The 23,345-nt window shown below is 42.3% G+C and overlaps 1 protein-coding gene across 4 annotated transcripts; it reads left to right on the plus strand.

Annotated features, from left to right (window-relative positions):
- The first annotated feature begins 27 nt into the window (after positions 1-27).
- Positions 28-17,491, plus strand: RMI1 (RecQ mediated genome instability 1). Of its 4 annotated transcripts, none has more exons than XM_051833757.3 (4): positions 28-249; positions 6,816-6,875; positions 13,195-13,284; positions 14,769-17,491. In XM_051833757.3, the coding sequence occupies exon 4, from the start codon at positions 14,801-14,803 to the stop codon at positions 16,664-16,666; it is 1,866 nt and encodes a 621-aa protein (XP_051689717.1). In that variant the 5' UTR covers positions 28-249; positions 6,816-6,875; positions 13,195-13,284; positions 14,769-14,800; the 3' UTR covers positions 16,667-17,491. The 4 variants fall into 4 exon arrangements, with proteins under 4 accessions (XP_051689717.1, XP_051689714.1, XP_051689713.1 ...); XM_051833754.3 differs by having other exon boundaries at positions 31-249; positions 13,095-13,284; XM_051833753.3 differs by lacking the exon at positions 28-249 and adding an exon at positions 338-1,548 and having other exon boundaries at positions 13,095-13,284.
- The last annotated feature ends 5,854 nt before the right edge of the window (positions 17,492-23,345 follow it).

Raw genomic sequence — 23,345 nt, forward strand, 5'->3', positions numbered from 1 at the left:
ACCTAGGGGGAGGGAAGGGGAGAAGGTCTCGCGAGAACCGGCCTCGTTCACGCGCACGGGGAGGGGGCGGCGCAGGGGCGTCTTCGAGGGCAGACGGCGTCTGTCGGGACTGGGGGAGGGGCTGAAGCGCGCGGGAAATCGGGCGGGAAGAGGCAAAAAAAAAAAAAATCGTTCGCGGGCTCGCCGGGCCGAATTCCGTGCTCACCGTTGCGGGCCCGCGGTGGCGCGAGCGGACGGCGGGACGCCCAGGTCGGTGCTCGGCCCCGGGGGACGCCCGGCCCCCACCGTCCACACGTCGCGGGGTCCCCGGGACGCCCCCCGGCCGCGCCCGGCTTGCGGGGCGGTGCGGGACGGGACCCCCGGAGGCCCGGCCGGCGAGCGGGGTCCCGGGAAGGAAGCGCGGGGCGAGCCCGAGTCCGGGCCGGCGTCCGCGCTCGGTCCTGGTTGGGGGTGGCGGGAGGACCCCAGGCTTTTTTTTTTTTTTCCTCCGTTTCTGACGAGATTGTTCATTCTTTTCCTTGTTTTGAAGAACGCGGTGGAGGGGATCATTTATAGTGTTGTCGTAGTTTATTGCAGTTTCGGGAAGTAAATATCGCATTCGTCTGAACCGAGTGCGGATGGCGGGAGCACGTTGTGTGGGCGTCGGAGTCGGGTTCCCTTCGCTCTTGCCGCGCCCGCCCGAGCCGCGGGCACCGGGACCGTGCTGCAGGCTGACAAAACCCCTCGCCCTCACCTAGGTGTCCTTTCCTGCTGCTCCGCGCTCCCGCTTCGTGCCGATTCCTCTTCCCAGCCCCGGGGCCTAAGGCTTGATGACTTCTTTTGTTCAGGCCCCTAAGGTCACTCTGCGTCTGTGACAGACCTGGGTAGTCGCAGCCCTGAGTACCCGTTTTCCACGTCCTGAACGCCGCCTTGCACCTGCGGGCGCGAACTTGTTGAGGCAGAAAGATGTTAACATCGACACAAGGGCGCTAAACCCGCCGGGAGCAGAATACGTACTTTTTTTTTTTTTTAAGTTGGTGATGGGTTTGTGCTGATTCATTCTTATTGCAACTTAATTCCCTTCTTCAACACTTTGCAAAATAGGATGCACCAGCGTCCTTTTAAATGCAGTGGTGACATCCATCCATCCATTCTCTCCCTGCCTGATTGGGAAGAAAACCCTTGGATGGTTGTAGGGGAAACTGAGGACTTCAGGATCTCAGCGTTGACATCTTGGGAGGGGAGTTAACAAATACAATTCAGGGATCACGTCCGGTGTTGTGGAGCTTCTAGAAGTTCTCTTTAAGTGGCAGTGTAATTTCCCATATCATGCAGCCCCTACCATGAAGGCTGTGCAGTCTTGTTGGTGATATTTAACTCACATTTTAGCTTTAAGATAGAAAATTCGGATTTTTATGAAACGTTCAGCCAAGAATTGATGCATGTTTGTAGGGGCTCAGGGATACTTGCACTTACAGAGATTTCCTGTGCCAGTCAGGGTTGGCAACATTTAATGCGATAAAATCTGTCATCAGAAACCTGGAACGTTTCACTGATACTGATGTGCACGTAAGTGGGACTGTAATCATAGTACTTTCTTTGGAGTTCATGTTTCTGTTTCAGCCATCATTTTCTGTGTTGATAATCAGACATGAGGAGGAATTCCAAGCGTGCAGTGCTGTGTAGGAGCCTCCCAATTGCACTGGACCTGCTGGACCCTGACTGGCTCAGCCTCCAGATGGCATTGTGATGGAGTTGGTTGTCCCAACAGTCCTTAACCTGTTTGTTTTCTGTCTTACCTCTTTTAACTTATTTTTTAAATCTCTGTAAGTAACAGGAGGTCTTTCTCCCATCCTTTCATTATTTAAATTAAGAGTTCCCCAGCAATACTGGGTGCTTTAGAAAGTTCATGGAAAACTGAAATTGACAGATAAGTTTATTTTGGTGTAAAAAAAAAAATCTGTGCAAAATCTTTTCGTAGTACGCATTTTCCAAGAACTTTTTGCATACACCTGTGTTCATTCAAGGTCTTGCCAACTTGATTGATAATTGTAGAGGCTGATGTCCGGTGTAATTAATTGGTATAAATGATAGTATGATGTAGTGGTCATTTTGGATTTGAATTTAGAACTAGTATTAGCAGTGGAATTTACTTTCTTTCAATAGGCTAATATAATTGAGACTGTGCATTAGCCAGCTGGATGATTATTTTTAACTACCATTTCCTGAGTTCCCCACTATGTGCTAGGCCTGTGCTGGCAATTTGAAGTTTATTACAGCCTGTGGAGTAAATTATGGTTGTCTTTGTTTTATGGATGAGGGAATTAAGACTAAGAGAAGCCATGGTCCCAAGGTCACATAACAGAGTCCTGTTTCAGACTCCCAAGCCTATTCTTTTTTTTTTTTTTTAACATTACATATGAAGGATCTACAGGCAGTTCCTCTGATTACTTATTTCTGATTTCAATTATATATAAATGTTCCCTCCCTAATATTTAGAATACCTTCTCAAAATTGTGGAATTACCATGAAATCCATCCAGCGAATGAAAATGCAGAGCTACCTTTAGGGAAAGATAATGGAACATGGACTTGACTTAAATATTTGTTAGTGCTTTTAAATCTTAGCTGTTGGTAGAATGCTGCATAAAATGCCCAAAAGGATGGTCCTGCCACCTCTTTTTCTATGAAAAAAATTGTAAGATGAGAGACTGATTGAAAATTAACCCATAAATCAAATATGCCTTAGTGGTGAGTGATAGAATTTTCCTACTCTATTCTGTTTGGTTCCTGCAGTCAAGATGTAGAATATAGATTAGTGTGGTCGGCCAAGTTTATCATGCAGAAAATATTAATTAATTTTTTAAAATTAATCTTCTTTCCTGATTATAAAACTAATGGGGATTAAGCTTTATATCTGGCTTTTTACTAACAAAATGTGAATGTGTTTTCGTGTCACTAAATAGTCCTTAGTAATATTTCTTTAGAGTCCCTAGCCTTCCATTTCATGTGGATCAATGCAATCTATATGATTTTTTTTTTCTAATTTTGAACAGATTGTTTGTTCCACAATATAAAAACACAGTGATAAACATTCTGGCACATACATCTTTGTTTTCATTTCTGATCGTTTCCTTAGCATTAGTTCTGAAAAGCAAAAGAAGTGGATTATTTTGTATGCACATGATATCGGTGTACAATTTGGAAACCATCTTTTCGTAATTTGTTTTTCTCTTCTTCGACAGTGGTGTTCTTGAGGGTGAGGGCTGTTCTTTGTGTAATGGTGAATGGGAAATTGTGCCGCCCTGGCTAACCTTTCCTTCAGAGCTGCTCCTACCTGCCGTGACTATGGTTACCAAATTTCTCCAGAAAGAGATGCATGAAAACGTTAAGTCTCTTAAGGACTAGATGCAAGTAATACAGTTTACTTAATAATTCAAGGGTCTCAATTATTGAAACCCAGTCTAAACTTTATAATACAGACTTTATATAACACTTTTTCCATTGAATTAAACATCTTAATCAGCTTTCTAACCTATGAGGGAAAAATCCTATCATACAGCATCTTTTTATTTGGATGGTTATGATTTGTAGTTGGCTATAGCCATGTTCCAATCAATTATGCCATCTATTTTACTTTACTGTTAATTGAAGAATTCCATGTAATATATGTGCATTTAATAGTTTCCTCTCCAGACTTCTTGACTTTTTGGTACAATACATGAGAATAGTTATATTTGAATGCTTCTACAATATTAAGCATCTCTCATATTTGCTTGTGTTTTGCAAATGTCTTGGTTATCTTTTGGGGTTTTAGTCACTGGAGTTTTCTATTATTGCTTGATTATGATAACATTACCATAAAATTATAGTATGTCAGTTAAAGAAGTTGAGATTCAAATCCTGGAGGGTAGTACTTGGAGAGAATTTTATTAATTAGGACTGGCACATACTGATGGAACAATTTAGTTGTTGTGGTTTGCCAAGCAGTGTTTCTTAGAATTTGTCCAACTGTCAGCTGAGAGGAGTTTTTGTCAGTTGCCTTGTTCAGTAACACAAAGAAGTACCTGTTTTTTTTTTATTTTTTTTATTTTTTTTATTTTTTGACAGGCAGAGTGGACAGTGAGAGAGAGAGACAGAGAGAAAGGTCTTCCTTTTGCCGTTGGTTCACCCTCCAATGGCCGCCGCGGCCGGCGCGCTGCGGCCGGCGCACCGCGCTGATCCGATGGCAGGAGCCAGGAGCCAGGTGCTTTTCCTGGTCTCCCATGGGGTGCAGGGCCCAAGCACCTGGGCCATCCTCCACTGCACTCCCTGGCCACAGCAGAGAGCTGGCCTGGAAGAGGGGCAACCGGGACAGAATCCGGCGCCCCAACCGGGACTAGAACCCGGTGTGCCGGCGCCGTAAGGCGGAGGATTAGCCTAGTGAGCCGCGGCGCCGGCCCAGAAGTACCTGTTTGGAATAAATAAAAATAATAAAAATCATCTGATCCATTACTCTTAAAATACAGGGTTTGTTGTTGGTGGTGTTGGTTTTAAAGATTTATTTTAATTATTTGAAAGAGTTGCAGAGAGAGGGAGAGAAAGAGAATGGAGAGATCTTCCATCTGCTGGTACACTCCCCAAATGGCTGCAACTATAGGACTGGGCCAGGCTGAAGCCAGGAGCCTGGAACTCCATCCAGGTTTCCCTCATGGCTGCAGGGGCCCAAGTGGTTGAGCCATCCTCCACTGCTCTCCCAGGGGCATTAGCATGGAGCTGGATTGGAAGTGGAGCAGCCAGCAGGTGCTCATATTGGATGCCAGCGTTGCAGGCAGCAGCTTAGCCTTCTGTGCCACAATGCTAGCACCTTTAATCAGATTTTTAACTAATGGGTCATTTTGAATAAGGATCCAAATAAGATTGATATATTGGATTAGTCAAAATTTTATGTTAAAGGCAGTGAAAGAGCACCCATCTACTGATTTTCTCCCTAAATAACCACGACAGCTGGAGTTAGGCTAGGACTGAAGCTGGGAGCCAGGAGCTCAAATTTATATTTCTCACCTGGTGGCAGGAACCTAATCACTTAAACTGTCACCACTGCCTCCTAGGGTCTGCATTGACAGGGAAATGGAGTCAGGAATTGAACTCCCTTGGCCCTCTGATACAGGTTGTAGGCATCCTTAGCTGCTAGTCCGAACATCCTGCTCTCAAGTCTTTGCTTTATTTAAGGTTTACTTATTTGTTTGAAAGGCAGAGTTACAGAGAGAAAGGGACAGACAGAGATCTTACATCTGCTGGTTCATTCCCCTGGCTGCAAGGGCCAGGGCTGGACCAGGTTGAAGCCAGGATCCAGGAGCTTCATCTGGGTCTCCTACACGGGTGGCAGGGGCCCAAGCACTGGACCATCATATGCTGTATTTCCAGGCAACTAGTAGGGAGCTAGATTAGAAGTGGAGCAGATGAGCCTTGAATTGGTGCTCATATGGAATGCCAGCATCACAGGCAACTTAACCAACTGCCCCACAATGCTGGCCCCAAGTCTGTTCATTTTAATGGTGGTGTGTTTTAGAATGGCTATTTATGTAAGTGAGTTTTATATACAGTAGGGACTGGCTACACTTTCCCTTTGCACCTAAGTCAACAGGGTAAAGGATGAAGTTATAGGAATGGAGATTAGCAGAGGTCTGTTACTTGGTATGATCTTTTTTTCTCTCTCTCTCTTTTCAAGATTTATTTGAAAGAGTAACAGAGAGACAGAGATCGTCTGTCCCCTGGTTTACTCCTCAAATGGCCACAACAGCCAGGGCTAGGCCAGGCTGAAACCAGGGACTCCATTCTGGTCTCCCACATGGATAACAAGGGCCCAAGTACTTGGACCATCATCTGCTGCCTTCCCAGGGGCAATAGGAGGAAGCTGGATCAGAGGCTGAAACTGGCAGTCCAGTGTGGGATTCCTAGATGGCGTTCTGTTGTCGTAAGCACCATTATAAGCTGTTGTGCCACAATGCTGGCCTCTCGGTGTGATCTTTATGGCTTAATCTCCATGCCTCAGTTTATTCATCACTCATATAGTTAATAATACTCTTTCTATCACAAGTTATTACTTTGAGGTTAAGCAGTTTTAGTTAATTTTTAACAAACCATTATCTCCAGTTCTCTGTGTTATCTGTACCTGCTGGGAATAGGATTCATCTCTCTAAAATTTGGCCTTGTTTGATTTTCTGTGCAGCCTTGGCTTTTTCAAATCACAACTAGCCAGTCTTTCTTCCTCCTCTTGGAAGTCTCAACAGTATTATCTCCCGGTGTTTAACGAGGTCTAGGTAGAAAATAGCGTATCTGTTATTCGGTTGCATATAATACTAAATTAGGGACCTGTACTGTATCCAAAGAGATTTATAGTACAAAAGATTCTGTAAGCAACTTAACTGTAATTGCACATTTATGCTAGATAAATAATTGTACTTAATTTACTTAAGCAATTATAGCTCTACTGAAAGTACACTTTGTCCTGATTTCAGTTTATCTGTTGATTGTCATCACGTTACCACAACACCTTTGAGAATGATTCTGGGTTCGCTTGCCTGAACTGTGGTGTTTAAATATTAGTGGAGGCAGTAAGTACCCTACTGAATCAATGCAACGGAGCACAACACATCTAGCTTAATATCTGAGTTAGAAAAAAATGACAACAGATGCAGGAAAACAGCACTTTGGAAGTGTAGGTTTTGTAAGTACAGCTATCACAGTATTTGTAAATATGATGTCACTGTTTAATGGCTTCATGGAATTGTGATTGGACATTTTAATAGGCCATGATTTTATTTAATGTTGTATTTTGGTGTTATTTTGTTTTAGGTCACTTATGAAGCATACAACTGAATGTGGTTTATTCAATATGAAAGCATCTTTTGACTGGTGAGTTTAACCTGTACATGTTCATTGTTTTTATTTTTTGCTAGAGATTTATTTATTTATTTGAAACACAGAGGTACAGAGAGAGGAGAGACAAAAGTCTTCCATCCACTGATTCACTCCATAATAGCCGGGACTGGGCCAGGCCAAAGCCAGGAGCCAGGAGCTTCTTCTGGGTCTCCCACGTGGTTGCTGGGGCCCAAGTGGGCCATCTTCTGTTGCTTTCCCAGGAGCGTTAGGAGGGAGTTGGATCAGAAGCAGAGCAGCTGGGACTTGAACCAGTATCCATATGTGATGCTGGCATTGCAGACAGTAGCTTACCCCACTGTGCCACAGTACCAGCCCCTCATATTCGTTGTTATTGTTGACATATTTAGACATTTCTACCATCTTATTTATTATTTCTATTTATAACATTTTTCTACTCCTTTTGCGCTATATATTGTTTTCTTTATGTCTTGCTAGCTGGATCATACGATAGTTCTATTTTTAGTTCTCTGAGAAACCTCCATGTTGTTTTCCTTGATGGTTGTACTAATTTACATTTCCCCTAATAGTGTACAGGGTTTCTAATTTCTCCACATCCTCACCAACATTTATTTTTTCTTTCTTTCTTGTTGTTTTTTAAAATATTGACCACCCTAGCAGCTGTAAGGCAATATATCATTGTGGCTTTGATTTACATTATTACTCTTATTATCAGTTATGTTGAGCACTTTCATGTGCCTGGTGGCCATTTGTATATCTTTGGAGAAATGTCTTTTAAAGAGCTTTGCCTACTTATTTGCTTTTTTGTTATCAAGTTGAGTTTTATATGTATGTATACTATTTACTATTATATACATTTATTACTATATCAATGTTGGATATTAACCTGTCATCCGATATGTAGTTTGCAGATATTTTCTCCCATTCTGTGGATTTTCACTCTGTTGATTGTATCCTTTTTAAGTTTTTAAAGTCCCATTTGTCTGTTTTTGCTTCTGCTATTTGTACTTCATGATATCTGTTTTCTTCTAGTTTTATAGTTTCAGGTGTTATCTTCAGATCTTTAATCTGTTTTAATTTTATATTGTATAAGGTCCAGATTTCTATTTTTGTGTCTGCTGATGCAGCTCATGGTAATTTTGGTTTGAGGACTTATGTTAGATAAGTTTTCCCCCTTTTGTGTGGTTTTGAAGTTTAGCCTATCTGGCTGACATAGTTCAACGTCAATTGTTTTACTAGAGATTTGGGTTTACTTTTTTTTTTTTTAATATTTTAAAAATTTATTTGAAAGTCAGAGTTACACAGAGAGAGGAAAGAGAAGTATTCAATCTGTTGTTTCACTCCTTAGTTGGCTGCACTGGCCGGAGCTATGCCGATCTGAAGCCAGGAGCCAGGAGCTTCTTCTGGGTCTTCCATGTGGGTGCAGGGGTCCAAGGACTTGGGCCATCTTCTACTGCCTTCCCAGGCTGTAGCAGAGAGCTGGATCAGAAGTGGAGGAGCCGGTTCTCAAACTGGCACCCATTTGGGATGCTGGTGCTTCAGGCTGGGGCTTTAACCCTGTGTCACAGTGCCAGCCCCTTGGGTTTACTTTGAATATCCCAATTCTGAACCATGGGGTACTTCACAAAGTTCATGGAAAATGGAATTAAAAATGTGAGTTGGGGCTGGCGTTGTAACACAGTAGGTTAAACCTCTGCCTGCAGCACCAGCATCCCATATGGATGCCAGTTCGAGTCCCAGCTGCTCCACTTCCAATCCAGCTCCCTGCTCATGTGCCTGGGAAAGCAGCGAAGATGGACCAAGTGCTTAGGCTCCTGCACCCAGGTGGGAGACCCAGAAGAAGCTCTGAGCTCCTGACTTCAGCTTGACCTAGCGCTGGTTGTTGTGGACATTTGGGGAGTGAACCAGTGGGTGGAAGACCTCTCTTTCTCTGTCCCCTCTATCTACTCTCTGTAACTCTTTCAATTAAATAAAAAATAAGTGTAAAAAAAAAATTGAGTTTATTTTGATGCAAAAATTTTTTGTGCAGTTTTTTCATGATTTGTGAAAAATGTATATTATGAAGAAACTACATAGATTTCAAACAATTTTTTACCTAAAATATAGACTACTACTTTATATGTATAATTATAAATTATATAAATATGTATAATTTATTTGGACAGCAGAATGGCAGAGGGAGAGAGAGAGAGAAAAGATAGAGAGATCTTCTACCTATTGGCTTATTCCCCAGATGTCTGTAACAGCCAGTGCTGGGCCAGGCCAAAGCCAGGAGCCTGGAACTCCATCCAGGTTTCCCATGTGGGTGGCAGGAACCTGTCCTTGAGCCATCACCTGCTGCCTCCCAGGGTGTATATTAGCAGTAAGCTGGATTGGAAGCAGAGGCAGGACTTGAAGCCAGGTGCTCTGATACTGGGTACATGGATCTCAGCCAGCAGTTTAACTGCTGCACCACAGTGCCTACCCTCCTACTTTTAATCCCCTGTTCTGTGAACTTTTTGAAGTATTTTTGTGTGTATTCCATGTGTGAATGTAGGCTCAGGGCAGCTCTGCTCCCTCCATAAGCTACAGGTTGCTGTTGCGAGGTACAGTTTTTGGCCCAGTTCTGGCAAGGAGTCTGTTTCCAGTCTTTTGCTCCTTACATGGCATAGTAGACTCTAGAGCTTTTGGAATGTTGGCCACATTGTTTTCAGTCTGTTTTCTTTTCCTGCAGGCTGCATGACTTTAGTGCCCAATTAGTTGTATCTAGTTTATTACAGATCCTTCTAGATGGCTTTGATGGGTTTGTAAGTGTGTAAGCATGTGCTTACTTCCCTCTAATTTGTATATAGAAGTTAGCATGCCATATAGCCTGTTCTATATTTTGCTTTCCTTTTTTACCAAGAAGGTTGAAGGTATTTCTATTTGATAAATCAGGAAGCTTGTGAAAGAACTCTTGGTTTCTTTGTTAAAGAAACATACTGATGGGGCTGGTGCTGTGGCATAGTAGGTTAATCCTCTGCCTGTGGCACCGGCATCCCATATGGGCACCGGGTTCTAGTCCCGGTTGCTCCTCTTCCAGTCCAGCTCTCTGCTGTGGCCTGGGAGTGCAGTGGAGGATGGCCCAAGTGCTTGGGCCCTGCACCCCATGGGAGACCAGGAGGAGGCACCTGGCTCCTGGCTTCGGATCGGCGTAGTTCTGGCCATTGCGGCTACCTGGGGAGTGAACCAATGGAAGAAGACCTTTCTCTCTGAATCTCCCTCTCACTGCCTGTAACTCTATCTCTCAAAATAAATAAATAAATAACTAAATCTTAAAAAAAAAAAAAAAAAAGAGACAGACTGATTTCATATATTTCAAACTCTACATAGTTTATTTTCTTTACAACAGGCAGGGACCTTTCCTACCTTTGAATTTTTTTTAAAAAGATTTATTTTGTTTATTTGAAAGGCAGATTTACAGAGAGAGGGAGAGACAGAAGTTTTCCATCCACTGGTTTATTCCCCACATGGCTGCAATGGCCAGAAGCTAGGAGCTTCTTCCGGGTCTCCCACATGGATACAGGGGCCCAAACACTTGGGCCATCTTCTACTGCTTTCTCAGGCCATAGCAGAGAGCTGGATCGGAAGTGGAGCAGCTGGGACTCCAACTGGCACCCATATGGGATGCCAGCATCACAGGTGGTAGTTTTACCCACAATGCCATGACACCAGCCCCACCTTTGGATTTTTATGTTGTTTTCCATATATACTTTTTAAAAAGATTTATTTATTTACTTGAGAAACAACAGTTAGAGAGAGAGGGAGAGAGAAAGACAGGTCTTCCATCCATGGGTTCACTCTTCACATGGCTGCAATGGCCAGAGCTGAGCCAATTCAAAGCCAGGAGCCAGGAGCTTCTTCAAGGTCTCCCACGCAGGTGCAGGGGCCTAAGCACTTGGGCCATCTTCCACTGCTTTCCCAGGCCATCAGCAGGGAGCTAGATTGGAAGTGGAGTAGCTGGGATTTGAACCAGCGCCCATGTGAGATGCCAGTGCTGCAGGTGGATGCTTAACCTACTATACCACAGTGCTAGCCCCTTCCACATATAATTTAAAATAGTCTCATTTTCTCTGATGCAGAGATTCATCAGTTATGTAATTGTAATAACCTTAACTTCCCCATCTTTAAAATTTTTTTAAAGATTTATTTATTTATTTGAATAGCAGAGTTACAGAGAGAGAGAGAGAGAGAGAGAGAGAAGGAAGTCTTCTATCCTATGGTTCACTCCTCAATGGCCGCAATGGCCAGAGGTGTGGTCCATCTGAAGCCAGGAGCCAGGAGCTTCTTCTGGGTCTCCCACGAAGGTGCAGGGACCCAAATACTTGGGCCATCTTCTGCTTTCCTAGGCCATCAGCAGAGAGCTGGATCAGAAGTGGAGCAGCTGGGACTTGAACTGGCACCCATATGGGATGATGGCACTGCAGGCGGTGGCCTTACCTACTATGGCCCTATCTTCTTTAAATGTTAACCTTTCTTTAAATTAAATGAATGTTTGTAGATTCCTGAGAGCTGTATGCTTCCATGTCCTCTTTTTTGGACTGTTTAAAAATTTTTAATGGTAGCGAGCACTTAGATCCCATTTGCCATGTACCAGTAGTATATATAGAAGCAAAGTGGAAGAAAAGTGTAGAGGCATAATAGGAGTTCTAGTTGCTAAGAAACATGAAAGGGTGTTCAGTTTGCAGCGTTCCTCGGGCACTGCTGCACTTCTTTCAGCGGTTTGGGATGCGGTGTGAAATAGCTTAGGGTGAACTCTGCTAGCATTTTCAGCATTTAAGCTCCTGCAGTCTCAAGTAAGTAGATTATTTCTTTGAGAACTTTTAAAAAAGTCTCAGTTCACTAATTTCAGGGTTGTCTAGGACTTTATCCAATGTGGGAAACATTTAACCTAAAATAACAATGACTAGTTTTTGAGTGACTGCTTTTTTTTCAAGTGCTGTAATAGATGCTCTAATAATAGTTTACATTTACTGAGTTCTTATTATGTGCCAGGTGCTACTTTTCCCCATACTAATTTAATCATAATAAGCCTATGAGGAAAGTGCTATTCTTCTCATTTTACAGGTCATATAAGTAGGGTACCTTGACGTTGAGTAGCTTGTTTGGAGTTACAGAATCTGAAAGTGAAAGTTGGGCCCTGGAGTTATATTCTGAATCACTGCATCAAACATGTTTTTTCCATGTTCCTTTGAGGATTCAAAAAGTTTCTGGAAAATGGAATTAAAAGATGAGTTTATTTTGGTGCAAAAAATGTTATATTTGTGTATACAAGAGATCTTCAAAAAGTTCATGTGTATTTTGAAAAAACTGCGGGGCTGGTGTTGTGATATAGTAGGTAAAGCTGCTGACTATGATGTCAGCATCCCATATGGGTGCCCGTTTTGTGTCTTGGCTGCTCCACTTCTGATCCAGCTCCTTGCTTGGGAAAAGCAGCAGAGAATAACACAAATACTTTGGCCCCTGCCACCCATGTGGGAGAACCTCAAGAAGTGCCTAGCTTCAGTTTGGCCCAACCCTGGCCATTGTGGCCATCCGGGCGATGAACCAGCAGATGGAAGATCTCTCTCCCTCGCCCATGCCATCACCGTCACCTTCTCCCTCGCTCTCGCTCTTTCTGTCCCTTTCTCCATGTAATTCTTTCAAATAAATGTCTTTTTTTAAAGATTTATTTTATTTTTAGTGAAAGAGTTATAGAGGGAGAGGTGAGGGCGAGGGGTGAGAGAGAGAGAGCAGTCTTTCATTTGCTGGTTCACTCCCAAATGACTACAACGGCCAGGCCTGGTCCATACTGAAGCCAGGAGCCAGGAGCTTCATCTGGGTCTCCCACTTGGGTACAGGGTTCCAAAGACTGGGGCCATCCTCCCCTGCTTTCCCAGGCGCATTAACAGGGAGCTGGATGGGAAGTGGAGCAGCTGGGACTGGAACCAGTGCTGCAGGCAGCAGCTTTACCTACTACACTACAGCGCCAGCCCCAAGTAAATCTTTTTTTTTTTTTAAAGAAAAAACTGCATGGATTTCAAAATATTTTTATACCATAATAAATAACTCCTAATTCTATTTTCTCATAAACTTTTTAAAGTACACTTGTACATAGATAGGGAAACAGGCTTAGAGGGAGTGTAACTTTCTCAGAATGTCTTGTTTTTGTTAACTCACTCCAAACCTCATGTTTCTATTCTATTTTTGCTTCCACTGAACCCTGATTGATAACAGGACTCTGGAAAACTGTACCATCAAACTCTTGCCCTCATGAAAGTAGGCCAGTGACTCTTTCTAAAGCTTCATCTTGGCACCCTTACTGCTTATCTCCCAGGGCCATTTCTGAGCAGTAGAGGTATCAGGAACTCCACTGAACAGCCAGTTCCAAATCCTGTCGTCAGAATCCCTGCTGCTGTTCCAAGTGGTAAGTTTTCTTATGGGCTTATTAAAACATTAATAAATGTTACCTCTTCTATCCTCTTCTGTAGAAGGAACAAAGTATGTTTTTGTGAATATGTGATTGATCGGTCTTTAGTGCTTTACCATACTGATAAATCAGAAGCAAATATATTTTCCTGGCTGGACTCTCGAGAATATTTTGCCTAACAAGATGTTTTATATTAGTTCAAAGTCTACTATTACATCTGTAATTTTATCCTTAGATCACATATTTAAGTGCTAAATGACCAAACATAAGTGGCATAAGTTTGTTTTTTTTTTTTTTTTTTTTTTGACAGGCAGAGTGGACAGTGAGAGAGAGAGAGAGACAGAGAGAAAGGTCTTCCTTTGCCGTTGGTTCACCCTCCAATGGCCGCCGCGGCCAGTGCGCTGCGGCCGGCACACCGCGCTGATCCGATGGCAGGAGCCAGGAGCCAGGTGCTTTTCCTGGTCTCCCATGGGGTGCAGGGACCAAGCACCTGGGCCATCCTCCACTGCACTCCCTGGCCACAGCAGAGGGCTGGCCTGGAAGAGGGGCAACCGGGACAGAATCCGGCGCCCTGACCGGGACTAGAACCCGGTGTGCCGGCGCCGCTAGGCGGAGGATTAGCCTAGTGAGCCGCGGCGCCGGCCTATAAGTGGCATAAGTTTTAATAGCGTTGAATATAGAATTGTGGATGTGAAAACAACCTTAGTGAACGTTGTATCTTCACTGAACTTTATTTTTTTAAAGAGTTTATTTATTTTTTTAAAGGCAGGGAGAGAGAATCTGAATCAGATAGAGATAGATCCTTTGCTGAGTCAGTTCCCAAATGCCCACAGCAGCGAGGTCGAAGCCAGGAACTCAGAATTCAGTCTTGATCTCCCCAGGTGTGTAGTAGTGACCTAGATACTTGAGCCATCGTTTGCTGCCCCTCATGGTTTGCATTAGCAGGAAGCTGCATTGGAAGTGGAGGAGGTGGGCCCCAAGCCTGGGCATTCTGAAATGGGGTGCAGGAGTCCCAAATGGTATCTTAACAGCTGTGCTGAATGCCCACCCCTTAACTAAATTTTAAATTTCAAATGCTTAGAATCTGATTACCATGTTAATGTAATAATTGTTGCTGAGTGTCTTTCATAAGTCTGGCTTTGCACTTTACAAGTATTCACGTAACCCTCACAACAACCCCGTAGGACAGATGCTGGAGATGAAAACATGGGGTTAGAGGAGGTGAGAAATCTGTTAGGTGACGTAGTTTGTGATTTGACAGAGACAGTTTTCACACATGTATCTGTCTGGAACCTTTCACTTTTCTCATAACACTAACTGGTTACCTGTGGGATTTGAATTTTGGCCATGTAGAAGGTAAACAGTTTTCAGATGCTAAAGAGAAAAATCTAAAGGGTACGGTTATACTTGTTTGTGCATTGTAGATAATTATAGAATTGTACTTAAATATATTGAATTACAGTTTTATTTTTTGTTTTCAGGTAACAGAAGCATATTATTTTATTTAAAGGAAATGAGTGTGACTAGTATTGCATTAAGAGTTGAAACCTGGCTTTTAGCTACATGGCATGTTAAAGTGCCTCTGATGTGGCTGGAAGCTTGTATTAACTGGATCCAAGAAGAAAACAGTAATGTCAGTTTGAGTCAGGCACAAATGAATAAACAAGTGTTTGAACAATGGCTACTTACGGATCTGAGAGATTTAGAGCATCCTCTTTTACCTGATGGTATTTTAGAAGTTCCAAAAGGAGAACTGAATGGATTTTATGCTCTTCAGATTAACTCCTTGGTTGATGTGAGCCAACCTGCATATTCCCAGATACAGAAGCTGAGAGGAAAGAATACAGCAAACGATCTAGTTACAGCTGAAACACAAGTAACCCAAAAACCTTGGGAAGCAAAACCTTCACGAATGTTGATGCTACAGCTAACTGATGGAATTGTACAAATGCAGGGAATGGAGTATCAGACTATTCCAGCTCTTCATAGTAATCTTTCTCCAGGTACAAAAATTTTGATTCATGGAAACATTTCTTTCCGTCTTGGTGTTCTCTTATTGAAACCAGAGAATGTGAAGGTGTTAGGAGGTGAAGTCGATGCTCTGTTAGAAGAATATGCCCAAGAAACAGTACTTGCAAGATTACTTGGGGAACCTGATCCCGCAGTTGCAGTCATCCCAGTTAATTCAAACCAGAACATCCCCAGAGCTACAGATAATCTGGATCCTGCCTTAGGACCTTCTGATGAAGAACTCTTGGCAAGTCTTGATGAGAATGATGAGCTTGCAGGAAATCATATCACCTCCTTGGAAAGATGTTTCAACTCAGGTAGTTCTTCAAATATTATTCCCATGGGACAGTCAAGTCTTGAACCAAAATCAAAGGAGCAACCACCAAAGCAGTCTATGCGTTTCACTGATGAGGAATTAGATGACTTTTCATTGGAAGAGGCCTTGCTTTTAGAAGAAACTGTCCAGAAAGAACAGATGGAAACTGAAGAATTGCAGCTGTTGGCTTTAAACAGAAACACAGATAGAAGTACAGAGAGGGTTTCACATAAACCTAATACTGCTAATAATTTTTCTTTGATTTGCAAAAATGGAAACAATAGCTGGAATGAAAAAAATTTATCTGAACAAATGGCTAATGAAGACGAGTCTTTTGGTTGTCCATCTTCTAGAGACCAAAGTAGTAGTAGTGTTTTTTCAGTACATCATGATGTGCCCCTGACCCAGGATTCTGCAAATAAACATGAGAACTCAGAGATAGATGATAAAACTAAGCAAACCATTAACAGTTCAGGTGGACACTCTTTGACAAATAAAATGTTAAACAGAGAGCTGCTCAACTGTGGACCGAGAAAGAGTTCACAAAGGTCTGAAGAAAATGATCATCATTTACAGACTCGTCCTTTAAGGTCATCAGTGAATAACACGGATTCCTCTCTTGCCGTGGATTTGTATTCTCCACCCTTTAGCTATTTGTCCATTTTAATGGCCAGCAAGTCAAAGGAAGTTGCAACTGTGAAAGTGAAAGCCTTTATTGTAACTTTAACTGGAAATCTCTCAAGTTCTGGTGGAATTTGGAGTATAACTGCAAAGGTTTCTGATGGTACCGCATATCTAGATGTAGACTTTGTAGATGAGATACTTACTAGTCTGATAGGGTTTTCAGTACTAGAAATGAAACGGTTAAAAAAGGATCCTCTTCAATACCAAAAGTTCCTGGAAGGTTTGCAGAAATGCCAGAGAGATCTAATAGATCTGTGCTGTCTCATGACTATTTCATATAATCCTTCATCATCTAAAGCAATGGTGCTGGCGTTAGAAGATGTTAATGTGGAACACCTGGAGAGCCTGAAGAAGCGATTAAGTAAATAACTTACTAAAAATTGTATTAGAGAACAATTCAAGACAACAAGGAAATATTTAGAATTAAGTTTGTTCAGTGTTGAAGCTTTCTGTTTGTAAAAAAGAAAAATAGCTGTTCCAATTTAATTTTGCAGTGTTTAATCATTTTGTTGTAGAAGTAGGGTTTTTTTAATAAATTAACTTTTGATACTAATTGTTCAGTGAAGAAATGTAGTGACAGATTTTTTGATCTGCCATTTAACGTAAGATAATTGCTAAAGTATTGAATTAGTGTTAATTGATGAATTGTATTGATGAAAGTTATTTATAAATAGGATGTTTACTTCTGCGTTGAGTACTCAAAATACTTGTTTATAGCCTTATTCTTAGAGAAAAAAATTAAAATCAAGTGAATCAGAATACCAGGTCTCAAGATGCAAATTGCTTTGCTAATTTTTATTTTGCTGATTGTAAATATTTGTTTGGTATGTTTAATGTAAATCTTGTTAACAAGTTACTATTTCATGATAATGTTGAATGATTTAAAAGCCTTATTTTCAAGGATAGTTTATTTTAAGTGGCTTTTTAAAAACTTGATTATTAATTTCCAGGAAACAGTTCATTTATTGGATTAAAATAAGGCATTTATCTATAAATATTAACATCTTTTTAGATATCTGTATATAAACCTTCCTTCAGTTTTGTTGTAAGTACTGAGTTTTTAAAAGGCTCTTTACAATTCTACTTTGCTGCTACAGAGTTATATTTAAAAAGCAGTTATTTTTACTTTTATCTTAAAACGTTTAAATTAAAGTGTTGAATTTTAAAATATTAAACAAATGCTTAAATAATAAAGTAAGACACTGTGTTTTTTTAAAAGATTTATTTATTTATTTGAAAGGTAGAGTTACAGAGAAGCAGAGAGAGAGAGAGAGAGAGAGAGAGAGCGAGAGAGAGGTCTTCCATCTGCTGGTTCACTCCCCAGATGGCTGCAATGGCCAGATCTGTGCCTATCCGAAGCCAGGAGCCAGGCACAGCTTCCCGCTCTCCCATGCGGGTGCAGGGGCCCAAACACTTGGGCCATCTTCTACTGCTTTCTCAGGCCATAGCAGAGAGCTGGATCAGAAGAGGAGCAGCCAGGACTCGAACCCGCACCCACATGGGATGCTGGCACTGCAGGCAGGGCTTTACCCGCTACACCGCAGCATTGAGCCCTGTGCTTTATTTTAATGAAAACAATGTAATATCAAACAACTGAAAGTAAGATAAACAGACATAAAATATAGAAGAAAAGATAAAAAATTACTTTCCATTTTTGTTTGAAGCATGATAATCAGAGTTCAAAGCACACGAAATATAGATATTGCTGATATATGTTCTAATAGTAGTCACATCTGTATGTGTATGTAGCTCTTTGACAACAAGAAACCTAAGTGGGATGGCATTATCTTTCATCATCTTTTTTTCTGCATGTTCCTCTGTGTTCTGTCTCTGCATGGTGCTTGAAAACTGAGATGAGGCCTTATTTCCTCTCTTGATATGCAGACACTGAAGACTGGCTGTGGTACTCTTTTTTCCACCTATCGCTCAGTGCTGTGATTTTGGTTCTGGTCTGGATTATTCCAGTGGTTTGCTAGTTGTTCTTTATCTTGCCTTTAAATCTGCAATGATGCCAGAATGATCCTTCTAAAATATTTTTTTCTTTTCATTATCAACCTTCTCCCTGCGACCTTACTGCCAAGGTGAAGTCTGAGCTCTTCTGATATGTAAGGCCTTTTGTGTTCTGGCCTCTGATTTCACTGTAGTCTCATCTTACGCCATTACTCCCTGCCTACCTCATCTGCCCATAAGTTTTAGTCCTACCAGATTATCTGTAGTTTTCTAAACCCGTAAGGGAATATACTCCTCACTTTTTTTTTTTTTTTTTTTTAAGATTTATTTGGTTTATTTGAAAGACAGAGTTACAGAGAGAGGCAGAGACAGAGAAAGAGGTCTTCCATCTGCTGGTTCACTCCCCAGTTGGCTGCAACGGCCAGAGCTGTGCCGATCCGAAGCCAGGAGCCAGGAGCTTCCTCCAGGTTTCCCATGTGGGTGCAGGGGCCCAAGGACTTAGGCCACCTTCACTGCTATCCCAGGACACAGCAGAGAGCTGGATAGGAAGTGGAGCAGCCGGGACTGGAACCGGCCCACGTGGGATGCTGGTGCTTCAGGCCAGGGTGTTAACCCGCTGAGCCGCAGTGCTGGCCCCAACTCCTCACTTTCATACTCATGTTCAGAGTGTCCAGGCTGTGATCCTTTTGCCTCCCCAAACCCTTCATAGTTTTCCAATTCAGTTTAAGCTTTAGGTGTCCATGTGTTTCATGAATTCCTGTGCCCACTTTCATGCCCTCCAAATTAATATTGTACATAATAATACCCTGTGTGTGTGTGTGTGTTTTAATGCTTATTTGTTTCTCTGTTACTCTACTGCTACATTTTTGGTAGGATGATTCTTTCCTTTAGGGGGCTGTCCCATTCATTGTATGATATTTAGCAACATCCCTGGTCTCTACAGTAGCATCCTTCCAAACAGCCAAAAATCCAGACATTGGCAGATATTCCCTGGGGCGCAAGTTGAGAGCCATTGCTGTGTTGGAATATAAGCTGCCTGAGGGTATGACTGAATGATTCGTTTTCTTTTTTAAAGATTTATTTTATTTGAAAAGCAGATTTGCAGAGAGAAACAGGTCTTTCATCTGCTGGTTCACGCTTCACATGGCTGCAATGGCTAGAGCTGTGCCAATTCAAAGCCAGGAGCCAGGAGCTTCTTCTGGGTCTCATGCGGGTGCAGGGACCCAAGCACTTGGGCCATCTTCCACTGCTTTCCCAGGCCATAGCTGAGAACTGGATGGGAAGTGAAGCAGCCAGGACTTGAACTGGCACCCATATGGGATTCCAGCGCTGCAGGCAGTGGCTTTACCCACTATGCCACGGCATTGACCCCAAATGATTCGTTTTTATAACTCCAGTATTTCATGAAGTCTTATTATTTCCTTACTTACTCTTTCAGTGATTTTTTATCATCTCCAATAGGATGGCACTTGAAGCCCAGATACCTCAGCATACATGGCACTAGATGAGAAAAGTCTGCCTTCTAGTAAAGGGAGAATCAGAAAACTTGGCTGACTTGACCTACATTCTGATTGGGTTGGAACAAGTTTTGTTTCCCACTTGCAAATTTGTAGCCATTGGTCTGTACTTCCATGGGCTAAGCAGACACTCAAGTTACCTGCATGATAATCTCCGAACAGATTTTAACGTAAAAAAGAATGAACTCAAGGGCACATGTAAGTAGCAAATGGGAAGGGTAAAAAATGGGCATGAACTTCAAGTCTTTGCTTTGGAACGAATCTGCTTGCAAGAAGTCAACGTTCTTCACTTTGTACATTCTGAAATCTTCCCTGGATTGGCCCGTGCTCTAATCCAGCACAGCTTGTGACTAAGTGGGCAAGTTTATCCAATTCTGGAGTTAGCAGACACCATGTGAAGCTCTCACAATCGTGGACTAAACTATGTAGTATGTCTGAGGGACACAGGAAGCCAAGACAGAACCTCTTAGTAGGGAACTGGGATTTTAAAAGCCAATGGAAATTCTAGAAATAATGTAATAGCTAAAATTAAGAAGTTAATTTTAGAGGGTGGGCCCAGGGCGTTTGGTGGAGGCTGCACACTATAGGCAATACAAGCTCTCCATCTCTGCTCAGCAATGCCAACCACCTACCTGGGAAAAGCTGGACCATAGCAAACTCACCCTGAGAAGATATTGCAGTTATAAGTATACTTCTCGAATTGTAGTCTACTGCAACACAAGACCTCTGGCTGTCCTGCCCACTGCTCGCTTGCGAGTGTATGGAATGGCCATTCTAAGAAGGGGTTGCCACTACAAGTGTACCCCTCATATTACAGCCTGTGTTGGCAGCAGTTGTCAGCCCCTACCTGTCTGCTTGTGGGTTGATTCCTGGCAGTGTTTTCAATAAATCTAGGTCTGCTTACTATTTGGTGAATTCTTTTTTTTTTTTAAGATTTATTTTTTATTTATTTGAAAGAGTTACAGAGAGGTAGAGACAGAAAGAGGTCTTCCATCTGCTGGTTCACTCCCCAGATTGGCTGGAGCTGAGCCAATCTGAAGCCAGGAACCAGGAGCTTCTACCTTCCATATGAGTGCAGGAGCGGACGGACTTGGGCCATCTTTATTGCTTTCCTGGGGCATAGCAGAGAGCTGGATGGGAAGTGGAACAGCCGGGACTCGAACTGGCTCCCATGTGGGATGTCCATGCTTCAGGCCAAGGCTTTAATCTGCTGCGTCACAGCACTGGCATTGGTGAATTCTTATCACCACTGTGCTGCTGCCCCAATCAATTGCTTCCTATGACATCAATGAGATTAACATCAGATGAAACAGCTGAAGAGACAGCTAATTTGATCATAAAAGGAAAAAAAAAATCAGATGACGAACACAGAGACAAAGGGCATAAAAAAGAACCAGAAAACAATGTAAACAGAGCAGCTAAGACTAAGCAGGGTCCCAGGAAGAGAAATAGAGATGATTAGAGTTAAGTCTTGAGAATTTTCTAAACTTAGGAAAATCATCAAGCTATACATTTCAGAAGTCCCACAAGTCTCAAGTAAAATATATTCGAAGAAAATCATACCTGTGTAAATGTTGAAAACAGAAAATCTTCAGCAGGGAGAGAGATGAGGTGTAATTTTTTTTTTTTTTTTTTTTTTTGACAGGCATAGTGGACAGAGAGAGACAGAGAGAAAGGTCTTCCTTTGCCGTTGGTTCACCCTCCAATGGCCACCGCGGCCGGTGCACCGTTCTGATCCGATGGCAGGAGCCAGGTGCTTCTCCTGGTCTCCCATGGGGTGCAGGGCCCAAGCACTTGGGCCATCCTCCACTGCACTCCCAGGCCACAGCAGAGAGCTGGCCTGGAAGAGGGGCAACCGGGACAGAATCCGGCGCCCCGACCAGGACTAGAACCTGGTGTGCTGGCGCCGCATGGCGGAGGATTAGCCTAGTGAGCCGCGGCGCCGGCGAGGTGTAATATCTTGACCAAAAATGTGGCAACTGACTTGATAGAAACAGTGGGAATCAAGATAATAGAATGGCACATCCAAAGTGATGAAATAATTGCCAACCTAGAGTCCTATAAAAAGTAAAACCCTTTTTCAAGATAGGGTACAATAGAGGAAACTAAGAAAATTTACACCAAAAAAAAAAAAAAATTTCTCCAACTATACCGGAAAGAAATTGTTGTTAAGTAGAGGGAAAATGATACTAGATGGGAACTTGGAGAGCAAGAAGGAGTGATGAGCAAAAAGAGTAAATACATGCATTAAATGAGCAGTGACTTATTTTCAAAGATTTATAGATTTATTTGAAAGGGTGGCAGAGAAAGGGAGAATTTTGTTTTTCAAATTTATTTTGAGAGGCAGAGCGACAGAGACAGGGATAGAGAGATCTTCCATTTGCTGGTTCACTCCCCAAATGGCTGCAAGGGCCTAGCCTGGGCAGAAGCCAGTAGCCTAGAACTCCATCCTGGTGTCCCCCAGAGATGGCAGGGGGCACTTGGGCCATCCTCTCCTGCTGTCCCAGGCTTATTAGCAGGGATCTGAAGGGAAGCGGAGCAGCTGAGACTCCAACTGGGGCTCTGATATGGGATGCAAGTAGGCTAAATCCTCCAATAAAGCAGCCACCATCAGGTAACAACCCAATTATATAACAGAGACACAGATCGTGCAAAGATCATGAAATAGGAAAAGTGAAGGGTTGTAGAAAGATGTATGAACACTAGCCAGTTATTTATTTATTTATTTATTTATTTATTTATTTATTTATTTATTTTGATAGGCAGAGTAGACAGTGAGAGAGAGAGAGAGAGAGAAAGGTCTTCCTTTTTCCATTGGTTCACCCCACAATGGCCACTGCAGCTGGTGCGCTGCGGCCGGCGCAGCGCGCTGGTCCGAAGCCAGGAGGCAGGTGCTTCCCAAGGTAGAATTTTAGACAAAAGACTTAGTAAAGAGGGACAGTTGATAAGATGGCTAATTCACCCAGAAACTTACAACAATTCTGGATGCACAGAACCATAAGGAGAAATAGAGAAATCCACAATCATAGAGGAAGATTATGCACTCAAGGAGGAAAAAGTTGGAGGGATAAAAAATACAATTAAACTCGACAATCAATACATATATACTATATTCAACATGTGTATAGTGCCTTCCCCCCCCGCCATGCATATGTGGAACATTTACAGAAATTGACCGCTGGGGCCAGCACTGTGACACAGTGGGTGAAGCCGCTTGCCTGCAATACTGGCATCCCATACGGGCTCTGGTTCTAGGCTACAATGCCAGTCCTAGATTTTGAATTATGAAAACAAAATCAAAATTTATGGAGTGGAGATTAACCTGTTGTTAAAGGGAATTTTATATCTTAAATGTATCAGAAAAGAATACAGGTTAATCATTGAGCTGGGCATTTATCCCATTAAATTATAAAAAAATACAAATAAATCATAAAAAGGGAGGAAAAAATAAAAATTTAGTAGAATAGAAAGTGAATATAATGTAATTAACAAAAGCTAAGAGTTGTTTTTTGAAGACAAACACTTAGCAAGACTAGTGAAAATGTGAAGCACAAAAATTAGAAGTGAAATGGAAAAAAAAG

This window comes from Oryctolagus cuniculus, chromosome 1 (assembly GCF_051225735.1).
Source record: "Oryctolagus cuniculus isolate XC-2025 breed Fujian yellow rabbit chromosome 1, ASM5122573v1, whole genome shotgun sequence".
NCBI classification, from domain to species: domain Eukaryota; kingdom Metazoa; phylum Chordata; class Mammalia; order Lagomorpha; family Leporidae; genus Oryctolagus; species Oryctolagus cuniculus.

Excerpts from the sequence above, each read along its gene's own strand:
- RMI1 (XM_051833757.3), top strand. The coding sequence starts at position 14,801 with ATGAGTGTGACTAGTATTGCATTAAGAGTTGAAACCTGGCTTTTAGCT.